The sequence below is a fragment of the Amblyomma maculatum genome, chromosome 1 (genome assembly GCF_055883805.1).
Source record: "Amblyomma maculatum isolate TAMU_Amacu chromosome 1, ASM5588380v1, whole genome shotgun sequence".
In the NCBI taxonomy this organism is placed as follows: Eukaryota; Metazoa; Arthropoda; class Arachnida; order Ixodida; family Ixodidae; genus Amblyomma; species Amblyomma maculatum.
The window spans coordinates 464,640,043-464,655,972 of record NC_139344.1 but is presented as its reverse complement, the minus strand read 5'-3'; the positions used below and the strand labels follow the sequence as shown (position 1 = coordinate 464,655,972).

At 46.1% G+C, this 15,930-nt stretch overlaps 1 protein-coding gene across 1 annotated transcript in view; it reads right to left on the bottom strand.

Annotated features, from left to right (window-relative positions):
* LOC146209852 (neprilysin-21-like) overlaps nt 1-15,930 on the bottom strand; it is a 45,937-nt gene that overhangs the window by 12,315 nt on the left and 17,692 nt on the right. Inside the window, exon 3 of the mRNA XM_084587461.1 lies at nt 8,758-8,823. Within this exon, the coding sequence (XP_084443587.1) occupies nt 8,758-8,823 (66 nt within the window). The remainder of the gene's footprint in view (nt 1-8,757; nt 8,824-15,930) is intronic.

Genomic DNA, 15,930 nt, shown 5'->3' with positions numbered 1-15,930 from the left:
TCAAGCCTACCTTTTTACTTTTCCCGTCTGGGTCACCAATCATTATTTGCAGTTCATCCCCCGAGTTGCTTAGCAAGGCAATGTCATCAGCAAATCGCAGATTACTGAGGTATTCTCCATCTACCCTTATCCCTAACTGCTCCCATTCCAAGTCTCTGAATACTTCCTCTAAGCAAGCTGTGAATAGTACTGGGGAGATTGTGTCTCCTTGCCTAACAACTTTCTTTATGGGAATTTTGTTACTTTCTTTATGCAGAACTATGGTTGCTGTGCAGCCACTATATATATCATCCAGAACTTTCACGTACGACTCGTCTACCCCATGATTTCGCAATGCCTGCATCTCCGCCGAGGTTTCAACTGAGTAAAATGCTTTTTCGTAATCAATGAATGCTATGTATAAGGGCTGGTTATATTCCGAGCATTTTTCTATCACCTGATTGATGGTATGGATATGATCGATAGTAGAGCACCGTTTCCAAAAACCTGCTTGATCCTTTGCTTGATTGCAGTCTAAGGTTGTCCTGATTCAATTATCGAATACCTTAGTAAATACCTTATACGTAACAGACAGTAAGCTGATTGGTCTGTAATTTTTAAGGTCCTTAGAGTCCCCTTTCTTATGGATGAGGATAATGTTTGCATTCTTCCATGGTTCCGGTATCGTCGATGACACCAGGCACTGCGTATAAAGGGTGGCCAGCTTTTCTAACAAGATATCCCACCGTCCTTCAGCATATCTGTAGTTATCTGATCCTCTCCAGCTGATTTCCCCCTTTTCATACTTTCTAATGCTTTCTTGACCTCGTCCTTCGTAACTAGTGGAACGTCCGACTGTTTTTCCCTACCGCCAAACTCCTTACGGTCCTGACTACTTTGGCTACTGTAGAGATCTGTGTAGACCTCCTCGGCTACTTTGACTATCTTGTCCATATTCGTGATGACGTTGCCCTCCTTGTCCCTTATCGCATACATCTGGGTTTTGCATATGCCCAATTTCTTCTTTACCGCTTTAAGGCTTCCCTCGTTCTTTACAGCATGCTCAATTTTCTCCATGTTATACTTACTTATATCGGCCACCTTGCGCTTATTGATTAGCTTTGATATCTCAGCCAATTCAATCTGGTCTGTTGGATTGGAAGCTTTCATACTCTGGCGTTTCCGAATCAAATCTTTCGTCTCCTTAGACAGCTTACCGGTATCCTCTCTATAGCTATCCTACTGCCTACTTCTACCGCACATTCAGTAATGATATCTCTGAAATTATTGTTCATTGCTTCTAGGGTATTGTCGCCATTCTCGTTTAGAGCTGAATATCTATTCTGTAGCGAGATCCTGAACTCTTCTGCCCTCCTTCTAACCGCTAGTTCGTTGATGGGTTTCTTTCTTACTAATTTGTTGCGTTCGTTCTTGAAATTTAGGCTAATTCGGGACCTCACCATCCTGTGGTCACTGCATCGCACTTTCCCGATTACCTCTACATCTTGCATAATGGCGGGGGTTGAACACATTATGAAGTCAATTTCATTTTTAGTCTCCCCGTTAGGACGTTTCGATGTCCATTTCCGGTTCTTCCGTTTGCTGAAGAAGTTATTCATGATTCTTAAGTTATTGCGCTCTGCAAACTCAACTAGTAACTACCCCCTGCTATTCCTAGAACCAATGCAATAGTCATTTACTGCCTGGTCTCCTGCCTGCTTTTTCCCTACCTTGGCATTGAAGTCGCCCATTAGCACAGTGTACTGCGTCTTTACTTCTCGCATTGCCGATTCTACATCTTCGTAGAAGCTTTCAACTGCCTGGTCATCATAACTACATGTAGGTGCATAGGCCTGTACAAACTTCAGTTTATATCGCTTATTAAGCCTAATAACGATGCCTGCCACCCTCTTATTAATGCTATAGAATTCATCTATATTGCCCGCAACATACTTATTCACAAGGAAACCTACACCTAGTTGTCGCCTCTCTGGTAAACCTCGATAACATAGTACATGCCCATCCTTCAGTACAGTATATGCCTCATTGGGCCTCCTAACCCCACTAAGCCCTATGATATCCCATTTCAAACCCTCTAGTTCCTCTAACAGCACTGCTAAACTAGCTTCACTTGCTAGAGTTCCAGCGTTAAACTTTGCCAGGGTCAGTTTCCAATGGCGGCCTGTCAATGTTCAGTTTAAACCCAAACTTCTCACTCTCTTCTTGTACGCGCATCAGAAGTCCTTGAGTTCCACTTCATTTTCTGCCATTAAAGTGGTATCATCCGCATATATAAGGTTGTTGATACGTTTCCCAGCAATCTTCACTCCAGCTGAAGACTCGTCCAGACCGGCCTTCCTCACGATGCACTCAACATATAGTAAATACGCAGAGCCACAGTATGCAGCCTTGTCTCACTCCTTGCTCAATTGGAAACCAATCAGTAACACCATGCCCAGTTCTGACTGTGGCCTCTTGCCCTTCATACAGGTTCCTGAGGAGACAGATGAGGTGAATTGGAACTCCAATCTCGTGGAGAGCTTGCCACAATCTACTGTGATCTACGCAGTCAAACGCTTTCGCATAATCAATAAAGCAGCGGTAGATGGGTTTCTGGAACGCTCTTGCTTTTTCCATAATCCAGCGAAGGTTGGCAATCTGGTCTCTAGTTCCTCTGCCCTTGCGATACCCAGCTTGCACGTCCAGAAGCTCCCGATCCACATACTGCTGCAGCCTACCTTGGAGGATTTTCTACGTCACCTTGCTAGCATGCGAAATAAGCGCGATCGTGCGGTAGTTTGAACAATCTTTCGCACTGCTTTTCTTTCGAATGGGGATGTAAACTGACCTCCTCCAATCCTGGGGCCTCTGCAGGGTTGTCCAACTTTGCTGACATAATGTATACAGAACATTAACAGCGTCATGGTAGAGGTTTTGAAGCAACTCAGGAGGAGTGCCGTCAATTCCGCTAGCTTTGCTCTTAGCAAGGCTGGCTAAGGCCCATTCAACTTCACTCTTCAGGATGCGTTGCTCAAGGTCAGTAATCGTCTTATGTTGGGTTTGCACATCCGGGTCCTTTTTGTACAGTTCTTCTGTGTATTCCTGCAACCTCTTCTTTATCTCTGAGGCTTCAGTGAGGTCCCTGCCTCGTTTGTCCTTTACCCCGCCCAGCTTAGCACAGAAGCTTGTTCTGATATCTTTGATTGTCTTTTTGACAAGAGCTCTGTATACAGAGCTTTTGTGTTCCTTAATTGGCTGTTGTCCTCAACTGCTTGGCAAGGTATGTTCAGGAAGGCATTCTTATCTCTCGTTGCTATTTTCTGAAAATCCGAATTGAGAACCTTTTATCTTTCTCTTTCCCCCATAACGTTTGCCATCCTCCTTTCCTCAGCTGTTCGCAAAGCCTCTTCAGATAAACAGTTCGCTTTCTTGCATTTCTTTTGCTTTGGAGCTACCTTAGTAGCAGCTTTTTATTATATCACGAACATCAGTCCAAATCTCTTCAGGCTCTCTGTCTTCTAGATCTAATTCTTGAAATCGAATCCTCACTTCCACAGCATATTCTCATGGAATTTGATCCAGATCATACCTGAAAGGCCTTCTAGTTTTGTGCGTTTTCTTGAAGCTGAGCTTAAATTTGGCAACAGGAAGCTGATGATGGGTGCCACAATCGGCCCTAGGCCTTGTTTTTACTGCTTATACAGCGCTTCTCCATCTCTTCCGGCAAAGAATATAATCAATCTGATTCCTGTACAGACCGTTCGGTGAAGTCCATGTGTAGAGGTGCCTGTTGTGCTGTTGAAAACTAGAAAGTAATTTAAATGTAAATTCATTACTTTTGAGGAGCAGTAATGAGTAATGTAATTTCAATACTTTTCTGTGATGTTCAGCAAGGTAATTAGTAATGTAACTTAATTCCTTTTCAAAATTACTTTTGTCTATATGCTCTGTAGGCGCCACAGCGAAAACGGCTCTGGACTGCCAGGTGAGGCTGCCGGGGGAATACGTAGCGCATGCGCTTTTATGTTTAGTTGGAGGTTTCGTTACTTACTGCACGAATTAAAAAAAAAAAACAGTACACAGTCAATTTGAGCCTCGCAAAATAATAAAGGCCTTTACACAATTCACGCTGGCACGCACATCGTCCGTAAGGGAAGTGAGTGGTTCGAGTAAGTGCGTGGCATCCTTGAATCAAAATGGGTACATAAATAATAGATACTATATATATTATCTTGGCTAAGAAATCCGCAAAAACATTATTAGTAAATACAAAACTGGTAGTGCTTGTACAGTTCAAGCTAAAACTTTACGAAAATTATACGTCTCAGTAATAGATATCACGACATGTACGCGAGATATAAGACTAAGAGAGCAGTCGTGAGAGCAGGCAGCCTGCTCCGATGGTCAAGAAGTTGTAATTTTTAAACCGTCAGCAGAAACATGTTCTATTGTAAATGCAGCCTTGACATAAAACGCAGAAATAAGAATAAGATCAAGAATAATGTTTTTATTTCCTGGGTTCCCGTGGCGCGGCCTAGTCGAGCAGGTAGCGCCAACCGTTACGGAGGAAGCAGTGGCGTGTTCGATTCCAACTGTTAGTGACGGTTCTTTTCGTCTACAAATCCATTTTTGTTTTACCTTTTGAAATGTATTTGTGGTGCTTCGTTATTTTTAGTGTTTACTTTTTACCCGAGGTCCTTTTTTTCGCCAGGCGACCAGCCCAATATATCGACGCTCTCCTTGGTATGAGTGGCAAGTATGCCCCTTTTCTTTACGATGCCTGCAAATAGCACGTTGAAGGTCTTGTTGCCGCAGTATGTTGGTCAGATGTGCCATGATTTAGTAAACAATTGAATGATAATGCGTTTTTCCTTCGGTACATAGCATATGTATGCTTTTCGTGGTGTACGTAGCTGCAGCCGAGCGGTCAGGTCAGGGTTAACGGGAGCTCGCAGTCGAAGGGGCGACGGCGGCGATATGTTAGCTCAGAAGTGTGAACGAAGAAACGTGTTGGCGGCTGTGGATTTCGCTCGCTCGCGCCTCCGAATGCTCAAATGTGAACGAGCCAGGCGCATCTGCTACTCCAAGCTCGTAATTCAGGCACTGCAGATCCAAACTTGAAACTATCCGAGTGCGCACGAAATGCGTGAGCCGAAACATAACCGAAACTGAAGTGGGCGCCTGTGGCGCCTACATGAATATTTTTGTATTTGCCTTGCAACGTTTACGTTGTCTTTGCGCCGTCGTTTACGTATGACAAAAGCGTGTTAATATATTCAAGACAAAACCTACGACCGCATTCAAACGGGCAACGTAATTCGCACTTGTCAGCCTCCGGGATCCTTAGCGCGTCACGTGAATTGTAGTTGCGAGTTTCGGCTGTGGCGGCGATACCTGTATTTCTGTTCTTCCTCTTGACTACCTTATAACAGCTCTGTTTTCAGTTAGAGTGGAATTTTTTGTAATCAGGAATTGGCATTCTATTGATAAAAGACCACTTCAGTTTTCTCTTTAGTGTCCCTTTAAGGACGCACTGGAGACAGAGCAAAATATAATAAATTAGGACAAGCACTACTAGAAGAAAAAGAACAGTGTGCAGTTGCGAAAATCAGCGATATTTTGCAGACATGTATTCACGTGGGGTACTGCACTGAAATAGGGCTCTCCGATAGATAGCACCTCGGTTGTATTTATGCGATTTTCGTAAGCAAATTAAAATTGTAAAGCCACTTTTCTTTGATATTTCAGTGCTCGATCTGTAGTGTTTAAGGCAAGGTCATTTCATCTCCACCATAATATCATGACATATTTTGGCCAGTGTTCTGTCCTTTCAATACTACCAGTTGCTAAACTTCCGATATGGCCCATAAAAAACGGCGGTCTTTATTGGTCGAAATTCGGGTGTATGCGAATAGTGGCGGCGCCCGCGGCCATCGAAAGAAGCGGCGTCTGTTTGCAAACTTTCAGATCGTTGATAAATGCGCAATCGTCTCGAAAATAAAATTATTTGAAGACTTCCAGCAGCAAAAATTCTTAGAGACAGCAGCCATAGAATCTATAAGAAGGAAAAGGAGAAAGGAAAGAGAAGGAGGGAAGGAAGGAGGAGACGGAGAAGGAGGAAGGAAGGAAAATGGCGCTTTCAGCGTTTCGTGCAAGCTCCCTATTGTTTGCAGTTTTGCCATGGGCACCTACTGCTAATCGTCTAACAGCTCCGATTGTATCTACTTTCGACTAATATCCCTTCTAATATCCCCTCCGCCCAATGCTTTATGCTTTATTATACCGGTATATTTTCGCCGTTTTGACGCGATAGATCGTTCGTGCACTTCGATGTAATCAGTCATTTGTTTACCAATATCCCGAGACCAACGTGCATGATGTAAGCGAACGCACACAGAGTGGGCGCACATGGCAGTGCGTAGTGCAGCCCACCGGCAAATCTTGCGATTCGCCGGTGGGCTTATTGGAGGCCCTAGTTAACACTGATGGTTGTGTGTCAACTCAAGTCGCTCAATCTTTGTCAGCTGTAACCTATCGTATATCCTTTATGCGTAGTTATTTGATCACATTTTACCCTTTTCTGCTTGTTGCCTCAAAACAACCGTAAGAGACTGCTCGCTTAATACATATCTGGTTTATAGGAAAACAATTCATTACAATACCAAGTGTGTTCCCATAGCCATGTTTCCTCTGTCATCGGCTTAAGGCAGACGGTGATCCTATTTCATTCTCATCGTCAGTCACACTTTTCGTCATATCATGGACGCGGTTAAATTAAGAAAATACTCTAAGCCTTCACTCAGTCAGCCCTTTATCCAAAGAAACTTGACAGGTCACAGATGGCCCAAAAATCCTCTACTTTTACAAACATAAGGCGCTGTTGCGGACAAAGGAAGCGGCAAGTGTATTCGTCGCGCCATTTTTTCAACGGTAGGCAGTTTGTTTTCGTTGGATTGTGATGTCGTTTGAGATTTGTCGTTTATGGAGGGCTGAAAGATACAAACGAGATAACTAGTGAACTAATGGAGGCAGGCGACGACAAGTTGGACATGTACTTAGCTACAATTTTGTTCAAATCATATGGAAACTAAGAGGGAAGAGCAGCGAACAAAAATGTGCGGTCAAACGAGAAAAATACGGAAAAATACCTTCTAGGGGCTACGCTGTTACCCGATGCAGGAAGCCAGTGCTGACTCCTCTGGACCCATATATCATCATCAATATAATAAGCCGGATTATACCTACTGCAGGGCAAAGGCCTCTCCCAAACACCCTCCAATTAATCCGGTTCTGTGCTAGCTGCGTCCACTTGACTCCTGAAAATTTAATGTTATCTATGCACCTGACCTTCTGCTTCCCTCTGCTTTTTTTGTTTTCTTTATATCCAATTTTTTACTATTTTCGAACATCGGCTATCTACTCATGCCCTGCCCATGCCCAATTCTTGATTTCGTCTAGAATGTCATTAACTCGACTTACTGCTCTCACCAACTGTGCATGCCTCCTATCTCTTAATGTTTCCCTACCATTTTTTGTTCCATAGCCCTCTCCGTTGTCCTAAACGTAAGTAGAGCCCTACAAGTTTTAGCCTCATAGGTGAGTACAGCTAAGATGCAACTAGACTTTCCTTTTCAGCGATACAAGTGAGCTGAGAGCCATAATATGAGAGTAAAAGCCAGATGAGCTCCATCCCGCCCTTACTTGTTTATTTCCTTTTCATGCTCCGGAACTGCATTTAATACCTGTCCTAAGTAAACATATTCACCTACCGATTGCCGTGCTCCGATACCCATTTTAATTCCTTGCTATTCCTCTCCGAACGATTCCGAGGTGGAAAGGCATGTACATATATCTGTGCCTTTTTTAAATGACCTTTAATGAATTGGAATCTGCCCTAAAAGGTTTTCATCTAACTTTTTTTTCGAAAGGACGGCTATTAGATACATTCTGAAACAATGAAAATACCTTGAAACACTTTGTTTATATGTAGGGAACCATCGTGTTTGGGACGTATTGTTACCACCGGTGACGCGGAATGCAGCTAGGACAGTTGAGGCGCGCCAAGCTGACACGAGCAGCTCTAGTCGCTAGTCTCGGCGCAAGTGTCCACATCGTGTCCCCGGATTTGTTGACGCACAGAAACAAGTGTGACAGATAATGAGCCTCTCCTTTCCAGTGAATGAATTATATGATTATTTTTATTATTATTATTATTATTATTAATAACAATGATAATTTATTAATCATATTATTCATGGATTCTGCTACGCGTGGAAGTGCATGATCAGTGTCTGGCGACGAGGGCATGCAGAAAACAGCCGGTGTGTTTGATAGGCGACAGCGCGGGCTCTCGCTGGAAGTCATAGATGTTTAATTTTTTTAACAAGCAATTATAATAGTAGCGCAAGCCATCTTTTCAACTTTCCACTGACAAATTGCTTGGGTACTTTGCTACGGCGGACAAGTTAGATAGCTCATATCGAACTGTCCACTCAAGCACCACAGTGATAGGATTCAAAAGGACAAGCATGATAAGACAAGCTTCCTAGGAAGCCGAACACCAGGCCGGTGGTAGCTTGTGCCCATTTGATGAAACAGTATTCTCTTACTAAAAAACGTCTAGTTATGCGAACACCTATCGCGCGGTCTTTCTGTCCTTTTTGTCCATTCATTTACGCTAGCTCGTGCGCTAGTAAATAGCTTTCACCACCACAACCTTGTGCTTTCGACGAATAATGGCAACAAAATATGAAGTCACTATTTTAAGACAAAGCTCACCTTGAAGGATTCTTTTATGGCGGCATTGTCTGCTACTAGTTCATCTTGATTAATAGTGCCGTTGATCTGCAATTGTAAAGCAAAAGAGTGAATGCGCTGATATTCAACATGTTAAGAACCGCTAAGAAATACGCAGAACAATGATAAGTCATTGCCTGCCCACCTCACATCACGAAGAGAAAACAATTGATGCTGAATGCTTTCTTCGGTGCTCCTAAAGAAGTGCATGATTTGGCTCTTTCATTTTGTCAGTGTTTTGACACTTTCTTCATAGGCTGTCCAAACCAAGATTATTAGCGAATCAAGTATATTACGCCCAAATGCAGGCTCCTCCAATAAGTGATGCTATAGCTTGCTCAGTGAACATGGCGACTGTGTAAAAAAAAGCGACATGCGATCAGTCTGTTACTCTGTTATGTAGAGGCGATGCAACAGTGTCAATCTGCCTTTACAATACTTTCTTAAACGTTCTTGTTTTTGTGAGCAACGGTTTTTTTTATGACGAAATCAACAAGCACATTTGTCTCCAAGTTGTGGCTCAGTTGTTAATGGCATTATGTCGGATTTGGGCACTCATTTTACAAAAGGTACATATCGCTCGCCAAAAGAACTAGTATATTGTGAAAGCATGGTCCAGACGGCAAGGTCATGAAGGCAAGGCAAGGTATGCCGTGTCCGTTTAATCTGATGGAGACAAAAACCCAAGCGCGTGCCGGAGCCGGCGCCGCGGGACGATGATGATGGTATGCACAAGAGGAAGAAGAAGATCATGGTATGTACAAATAAAAGATCTGTGGAGGGCTCACACAATCTGGCCGGGGGGTCGGAAGGGGCCAGCCTGGCCGCTCCTAACCAACCGATGTACCGCGGCGCACAAACGGCTTCAAGCGAGATACATGAACAATTTCAGTTCCACGGTGGCGTCGGTCGGCTGGGGGATCATCAGGTGTTACTTGGTAGTTTACTGGGGAAGTTTGTTTGATGACCTTGTAGGGACCAAGATAGCGGCGCTGAATTTTATCACGAAGGCCAGGGGTGCGCAGTGGTGTATAAAGCAGTACTTCGTCACACCAGGACGAAAAGAGACCACGCGATGCTTCGAATCGTAGCGACTTTTTCGGTCTTGCTGGCACGCTTCTGTGTTGAGACGGGCAAGAATACGGCATCTGGCCACACGGGATGAGAACTGAGCTGATAATGATGAGGAGTAGTAGGGCGTAGGGAAGAAGGAAGTGTCGAGGATTGTAGTGGGAGGACGGCCGAAAAGGAGGAAAAATGGGGAGTAACCAGTAGTCCGCTGTACTGCAGTATTATAGGCGAATGTGACGAATGGTAGAACAGTATCCCAATTTCGATGATCCGGTGTGATGTACATGGATGTCATATCTGATAGGGTGCGATGAAATCGCTCAGTGAGACCGTTACTCTGGGGATGGTAGCTTGAGGTTGCCTTATGAAGGGTGGATGACGCACGAAGAGGTTCGGATACGACTGTCAATAGGAAGGCCGTCCCGCGGCCACTTAGAAGCACCCGAGGAGCGCCATGACGCAATACAATTGACCGCAAAAAGAAATTAGCTACTTCTTCAGTGGCACCAGTCGGTACAGGGGCTGTCTCAGCATAGCGTGTAAGGTGGTCGACAGCTGTTATAATCCAATGGTTACCCCCATTAAAGAGAGGTAAGGGACCATATAAGTCGATGCCGACTACGTCGAATGGTGTGGCGGGACAGGGAAGGGCTGTAGGTGGCCAGCGGGGGAAGACGTCAGCCGCTTGCGACGTTGACACAGGTGGCAGGAAGCAACGTATTTAGCTACGGTGGTAGACAGGCCAGTCCAAAAGAATCGTCTTTTCACGCGGTCGTATGTTTGTCAAACCCAAGATGACCTGCAGTAGCGTCATCGTGGAAAGCTGCTAGTATACGTGGCCGAAGCACACGCGGTACGACTGGGAGCTAGCGAGCTCCATCAGGATAATACACGTAGCGGCGTAGTATGCCATCTTCAAGCTTGAAATTGCGAAGCTGTCGGCGAAGCCTAGCGTTGGGTGGGCTCGAAGCGCCGATAAGGCGGTCGATGATGGGCCGACAGTAGGCATCAGCTAATTGCTTTGAGCGGACAGCGTGCTTGTTCTCAGAGCCGTCAAAAGAAACTATAGTGATATGCATCGGTGGAAGCGATGGTCGGCTGTGGTCAGAGGTGGAAATGCACTGTGAAGAAAAACAGCAGGCTGATTCCGAAACCGGGCTGCGAGAAAGAGCGTCGGCGTCTTGCAGGCTGTCGTGACGCTGGGACTAAGTCGACACGGCCTTCACTTGGTAGCGTGCTATACAAGCAGGTTTAATGGCACTTTGAGAAAACGTATTTAACGAAAAAGAAGGGTATATCAGCAAAATGGCAAGCGTTAAGAGTTCATAACGAGAAGCGTCTGGATGAGCCGTTTACCCAGGGCTCAGAGCGTCATTTCGTGCTCTGCAACGTCCTTAAAACCCCCTATATCCAGCCCCTCTCTGAAGATGCTGACCAACCAGTTCCAGGGCACGCCCCTCAGATTTCGGCATCCAATCGAACACATCACTGCACTGATGGTCTGATGCACTGACTGGTCCGGTATTGTTTCGTTGGGCGTGGTCACTTGTTGGCAGGTAGAGCTTGGCAACGGCGAGGAGGTGCATTTCTATTCTTCAGCAAAGGTCCGATAAGGCGGTTCCGGCAAGTGGATTTCCTTCTCAGAAACCCAAGTGCACGTGCGCGCAACATACTGCTCCCAGCATTGTCCCTTTCCGACAATTGCAACTCTTTCCTGCGTTCCCGGGAAATCCTCTAATGGCCGTATTCGTCATGCTCCTTTCTTGTCCTGTACGTCAGCGGACGTGTCACTGTGTCGTCTCCTTTGGACAATAGGCATTCCTCACTTGACAATAGCGCTTCTCGACGGGAAGGATGAACAATTGAACAAAAGCACGTCCGGCTATTTCTCAAAGGGCGACGTTTCTTTGTATTTTTCTTGACGTTCCCTTCACAGGGCCAATTTGGCATTTGCAGGCTCTCGACAAAGCAAAACAGGCTCACACAAAAGGATTCATGGAAACAGGCTCACTTAGAGCCTTTGCACCAACAGCACATATCCATGCCCACAGGCGAACAATAGAGCGCGCAAGTGCGGACCATGCACGGTCATAACAGCCTCCTCCCACGCCAGAAGAGTCACGGAGGGCAGCAGTCGCAGCTGCTGCATGAAGAGACGACTTAATGGCCTGCACATGAACGCTTGAAGCTAGCTGTTGCTTGTCGCGTTGTCTTGATTGTCGTAGGCCAAATTGCTTGAGCTGTCTCTGAAACTCAACCACATGTCTAAGCAAGCACTCGGCTCTCGTCTGAAGAGACCAGGCGAAAAGAAACTGCCATCGTTGTCCGAGAAAAGCCGACACTCAAGACGTTCAGGACCCACGTATGCCTAGAAAACCAAGCGTGCTGCTTTACATAGTCACACATAAACAAGCGCACGAAAAAAAAAGAACCTGAGTATCAATTTGGATACATGGTGAGGAGCACCTCGCACCGGTTAGAAACAGCGGCTAAGCGCGTCCGCATTGCCATTTACCTTCCCTTTTTGTATGTTATTTCAAAATTGTACTGCTGTAAAATCAAGCTCCACCTCAGAAGGCGACTGTTCTTCGATGTCGCAGTTTGCCACCAAGCCAGGGGACAACGGTCTGTCTCTACGGTGAATTTGGCCCCTCCAAGATAGCACTGCAATTTTTGAATGGCCCATACAATGCAAGCGCACTCTTTCTCTGACGCGCAATAAGCCCTCTCTCTAGAACTCAGTTTTCTGCTCAGGTAGAGCACGGGGTGCTCATTACCGTCGTCATCTCTCTGGCAGAGAACAGCACCTAGCCCTCGATCACTTGCATTACACTGGACCGTGAATTCTCGGTCGTAGTCTGGAGCTCGCAATACCAAACGACTAATCAGCACAGCCTTCAGGTTTACGAAGGAGGCTTCCTTTTGTTCGTCGCAGACTACATTTTTCGGTTCTGTCTTGCGGAGAGCGTCGGTCAGAGGGCTAGCCAAAGCTGAATAGTTAGGGATGTAGTGATTGTAGTATCCCGTCAGCCCCAAGAATGCCCGAATTTCCGTCTTCGTGCTCGGCCGCGGGTAGTCTGCTACCACAGAAATCTTAATCTCGCTGGGTTTCCTGAAACCTTGACCTACATTGTGACCCAAGTAGTCCACGGTCGCCCTTGCCAGGCAGGTATTCCATTCGCGCTTGTTTTCATAGCACAGTCCCCTCAGGACGCGTTTGAGAACAGAATGCCATCTTTCTACGCTGTTGCTCTGCGGATGGTGGATCGAGCTATGCACTACCTTATTGCCGCATCGCTCGAGAAATGAGGTGGTGAGAACACTTGTGAAAACGCTACCCTGATCACTTTGGACCTCCGAAGGGAATCCAACTCGTGCAAACACTGACAGCAGCGAATCCACTACACTCTCGGACGTCACCTCGCGCAGAGGAACAGCTTCTGGAAACTTTGTGGCTGGGCATAACATACTGAGGATATAAAGGTACCCTGACTCTGTCAGAGGAAGTGGCCCAACTACATCTATTACTAACCGGTGAAACGGCTCGGTAATAATTGGTACTAACACCATCGGAGCTTTCCACTTATCTTGTGCCTTTCAAGCCCGCTGGCACGTGTCGCATGACCGTACAACATTTTCCGTGTCCTTAAAACATCCAGGCCAATAGTATTCTTGCAACAGCCTCTGCTTTGTCTTTCTTATTCCAAGGTGACATGACCACGAGCTGACATGGGAAAGTCGCATGAAGTCTTCGCGGTACTTTTGGGGGACGACTAATTGGTCCCGCTCTACTCCGCGCTTATCCTTGAATAAGCGATACAGCACCCTCTTTCTCATCTCGAAAGAAATATTCTTTGCTGTCTTAGTGGCGCGGTGGCACTCCCTTATCTCCTGTATCTTGGATCATTGTCTTGCTCCATAGCTAAGTCCTCTCGGGTTCCACTTTAAAAGTCTCGTGAGATTACTAGACACTGGCGGCAAGAGGTTACTCTCAAGAACGTCCTGATTCCGCGTCTCATCAAGGTCACTTTCAAGTTGACTTATCTGAGATGCCTCGCTCTCAAAGTTTTCTGACCCGCTATCTTCAGCATCGACCACTGTTTTAACTGCCGTTTCCTCCGCTGTGGATTTTTCTGGAATGAGCAGTGTAGCTAGTTCTCGCGCCTTTGAACGTGTTAAGGCTTGCACAACTCTGTCTCCGAAAAGGATGCCCCTCTTTCACAGTAGCATGTCCGATTTGTTGGAAAACAAATACGGATAGCACTTAGGAAGCTTTCCTGAAACGGCAGCCTCGGTTGTTAACTCGCCGAAAGGGCCCTCGATGACCACGTTCGCGATTGGCAAGCACACACTCTGTTCCTCCGCTACCTGGCGGATCCATGCACATTGTCCTGTATAGTCGGAAGGCGACACATACACCGGATGGACAACATCCATCGTTGCGGCCGAATCGCGCAGTACCTTGCAAGGCTTCCCGTTGACTACTAGGTCATGCAGGTAGGGTTCCAAAAGCTGCATATTTTCATCGCAGTCACTGACATACGAGAAAGCAATATTTTCTTTCCGGCAGTTGACGGCAATGGGACCCTGCTCATTACACCTAGAGCATGTGAGCGGCTTCCTAGCCTCAAGCTTATTCTTTGTGTTCTGCGCGTTGGTCACTTCCCCACTTTTCTCACTGCCGTCCTTTCTAGGGAGTTTGACTGAAGAAGCCTTCCTTTGTTCGTTTCCAACTCTAGCAAAGTGCCTTTCCTGACGGTTATTCACACTCAACTTGGGATTGCGGGGCCTATCCACTGCTGGGTTGCTGAATTGTCGGCGCGAAGCATACTCCTCAATGAGTTCAGCAGCTTCAGTTGCCGACTTAATGTCGCCTCGGTCCGGTAACCAATTTCTTTCATTTTGTGGGAGGCAGTTATAAAACTGCTCCAAAAGAATTCGCTCGACTACAGCGTCCCTATCACTGTAGGAATCTGTGCTCTTTAGCCACTCGGCCAAATTGACTCCTAAATTGTGCAGGAATTCAAGGTAACTCTCGTCCCTGGACTTGGTAGCGTTCCGAAAACGTTGTCTGAACGCCTCGGCGCTAAGCCTATATATACTTTCTCAGAAGGCAAGCTCTGACCTTCTCGTAGTTGTCCGCGTCCTCCTTGCTTAGCCGCGCGACAACCTCCGCTGCCTCGCAGGGCAGAACCGTCAATAATCTCTGAGACCAAGTGTCTCGCTGGAAGGACAGTTTTTCGCAGGTTCGCTCAAAGTTTGCCAGATACAGACCGATATCCCCTGATATCACATATGGCTGCATGTACTTTGACATCTTGAAATCTGCCTCCTTGTTGAGAAGAGATACCGCTAGCTGGGGACAACTGCCCGACCTCTTGCTCAACTGTAGTTCTAATTTCCGGAGCTCAATTTCTTGCTCCAGCCTTTTTGCTTCTCTCTCTCAATTTCACGCCTCTTTTCCTCTTTTTCCCTCTCAAGTTCACGCTCACGCCTCTTTTCCTCTTTTTCCCGCTCTTTCTGCTGTCCGAGTTGCTCCTCCGTTTTTTCTCCGATGAGGTTCCATGCTTCACTGAGCTCCTCATCATCGGTTCCCAAATCAGTGATTGCCTTTATAATCTAGGGTTTTCGTGCCAAACCACTCGTATCAATTCCCAATTCCTCACACAATAGCAACAGTTCCGGTTTCTGCAGCTTTTGTAGGTACATGATCGCTCCGAGTGTCGGCTACTTCCAAAACAACTGTGCAAACTACCAAACCTAAAGGCGTTTCAAAACTCTTTACAAGTTCTAAAATCTAACTCTGTTCTAGAACCTAGTCCACATCAGAAGAAAAGCCAAGCACTCACCCACACATGCGATCGATGTTCCGAAGCACTCACCCACACATGCGATCGATGTTCCGAGCTGCTCTCTTGTTGGCCGATTGTTGCTCCTGCTTGTTGATTGAGATGGCACCTCCGATAACCAGATGTTGTGGCTTGTAGATTTTGATCCACCTCCAATCACCAGATGTTGTGGCTTGTAGATTCGGATCCCACCGCTGGTCACCAGTTGTAGTGACGCTGGGACTAAGTCGACCCG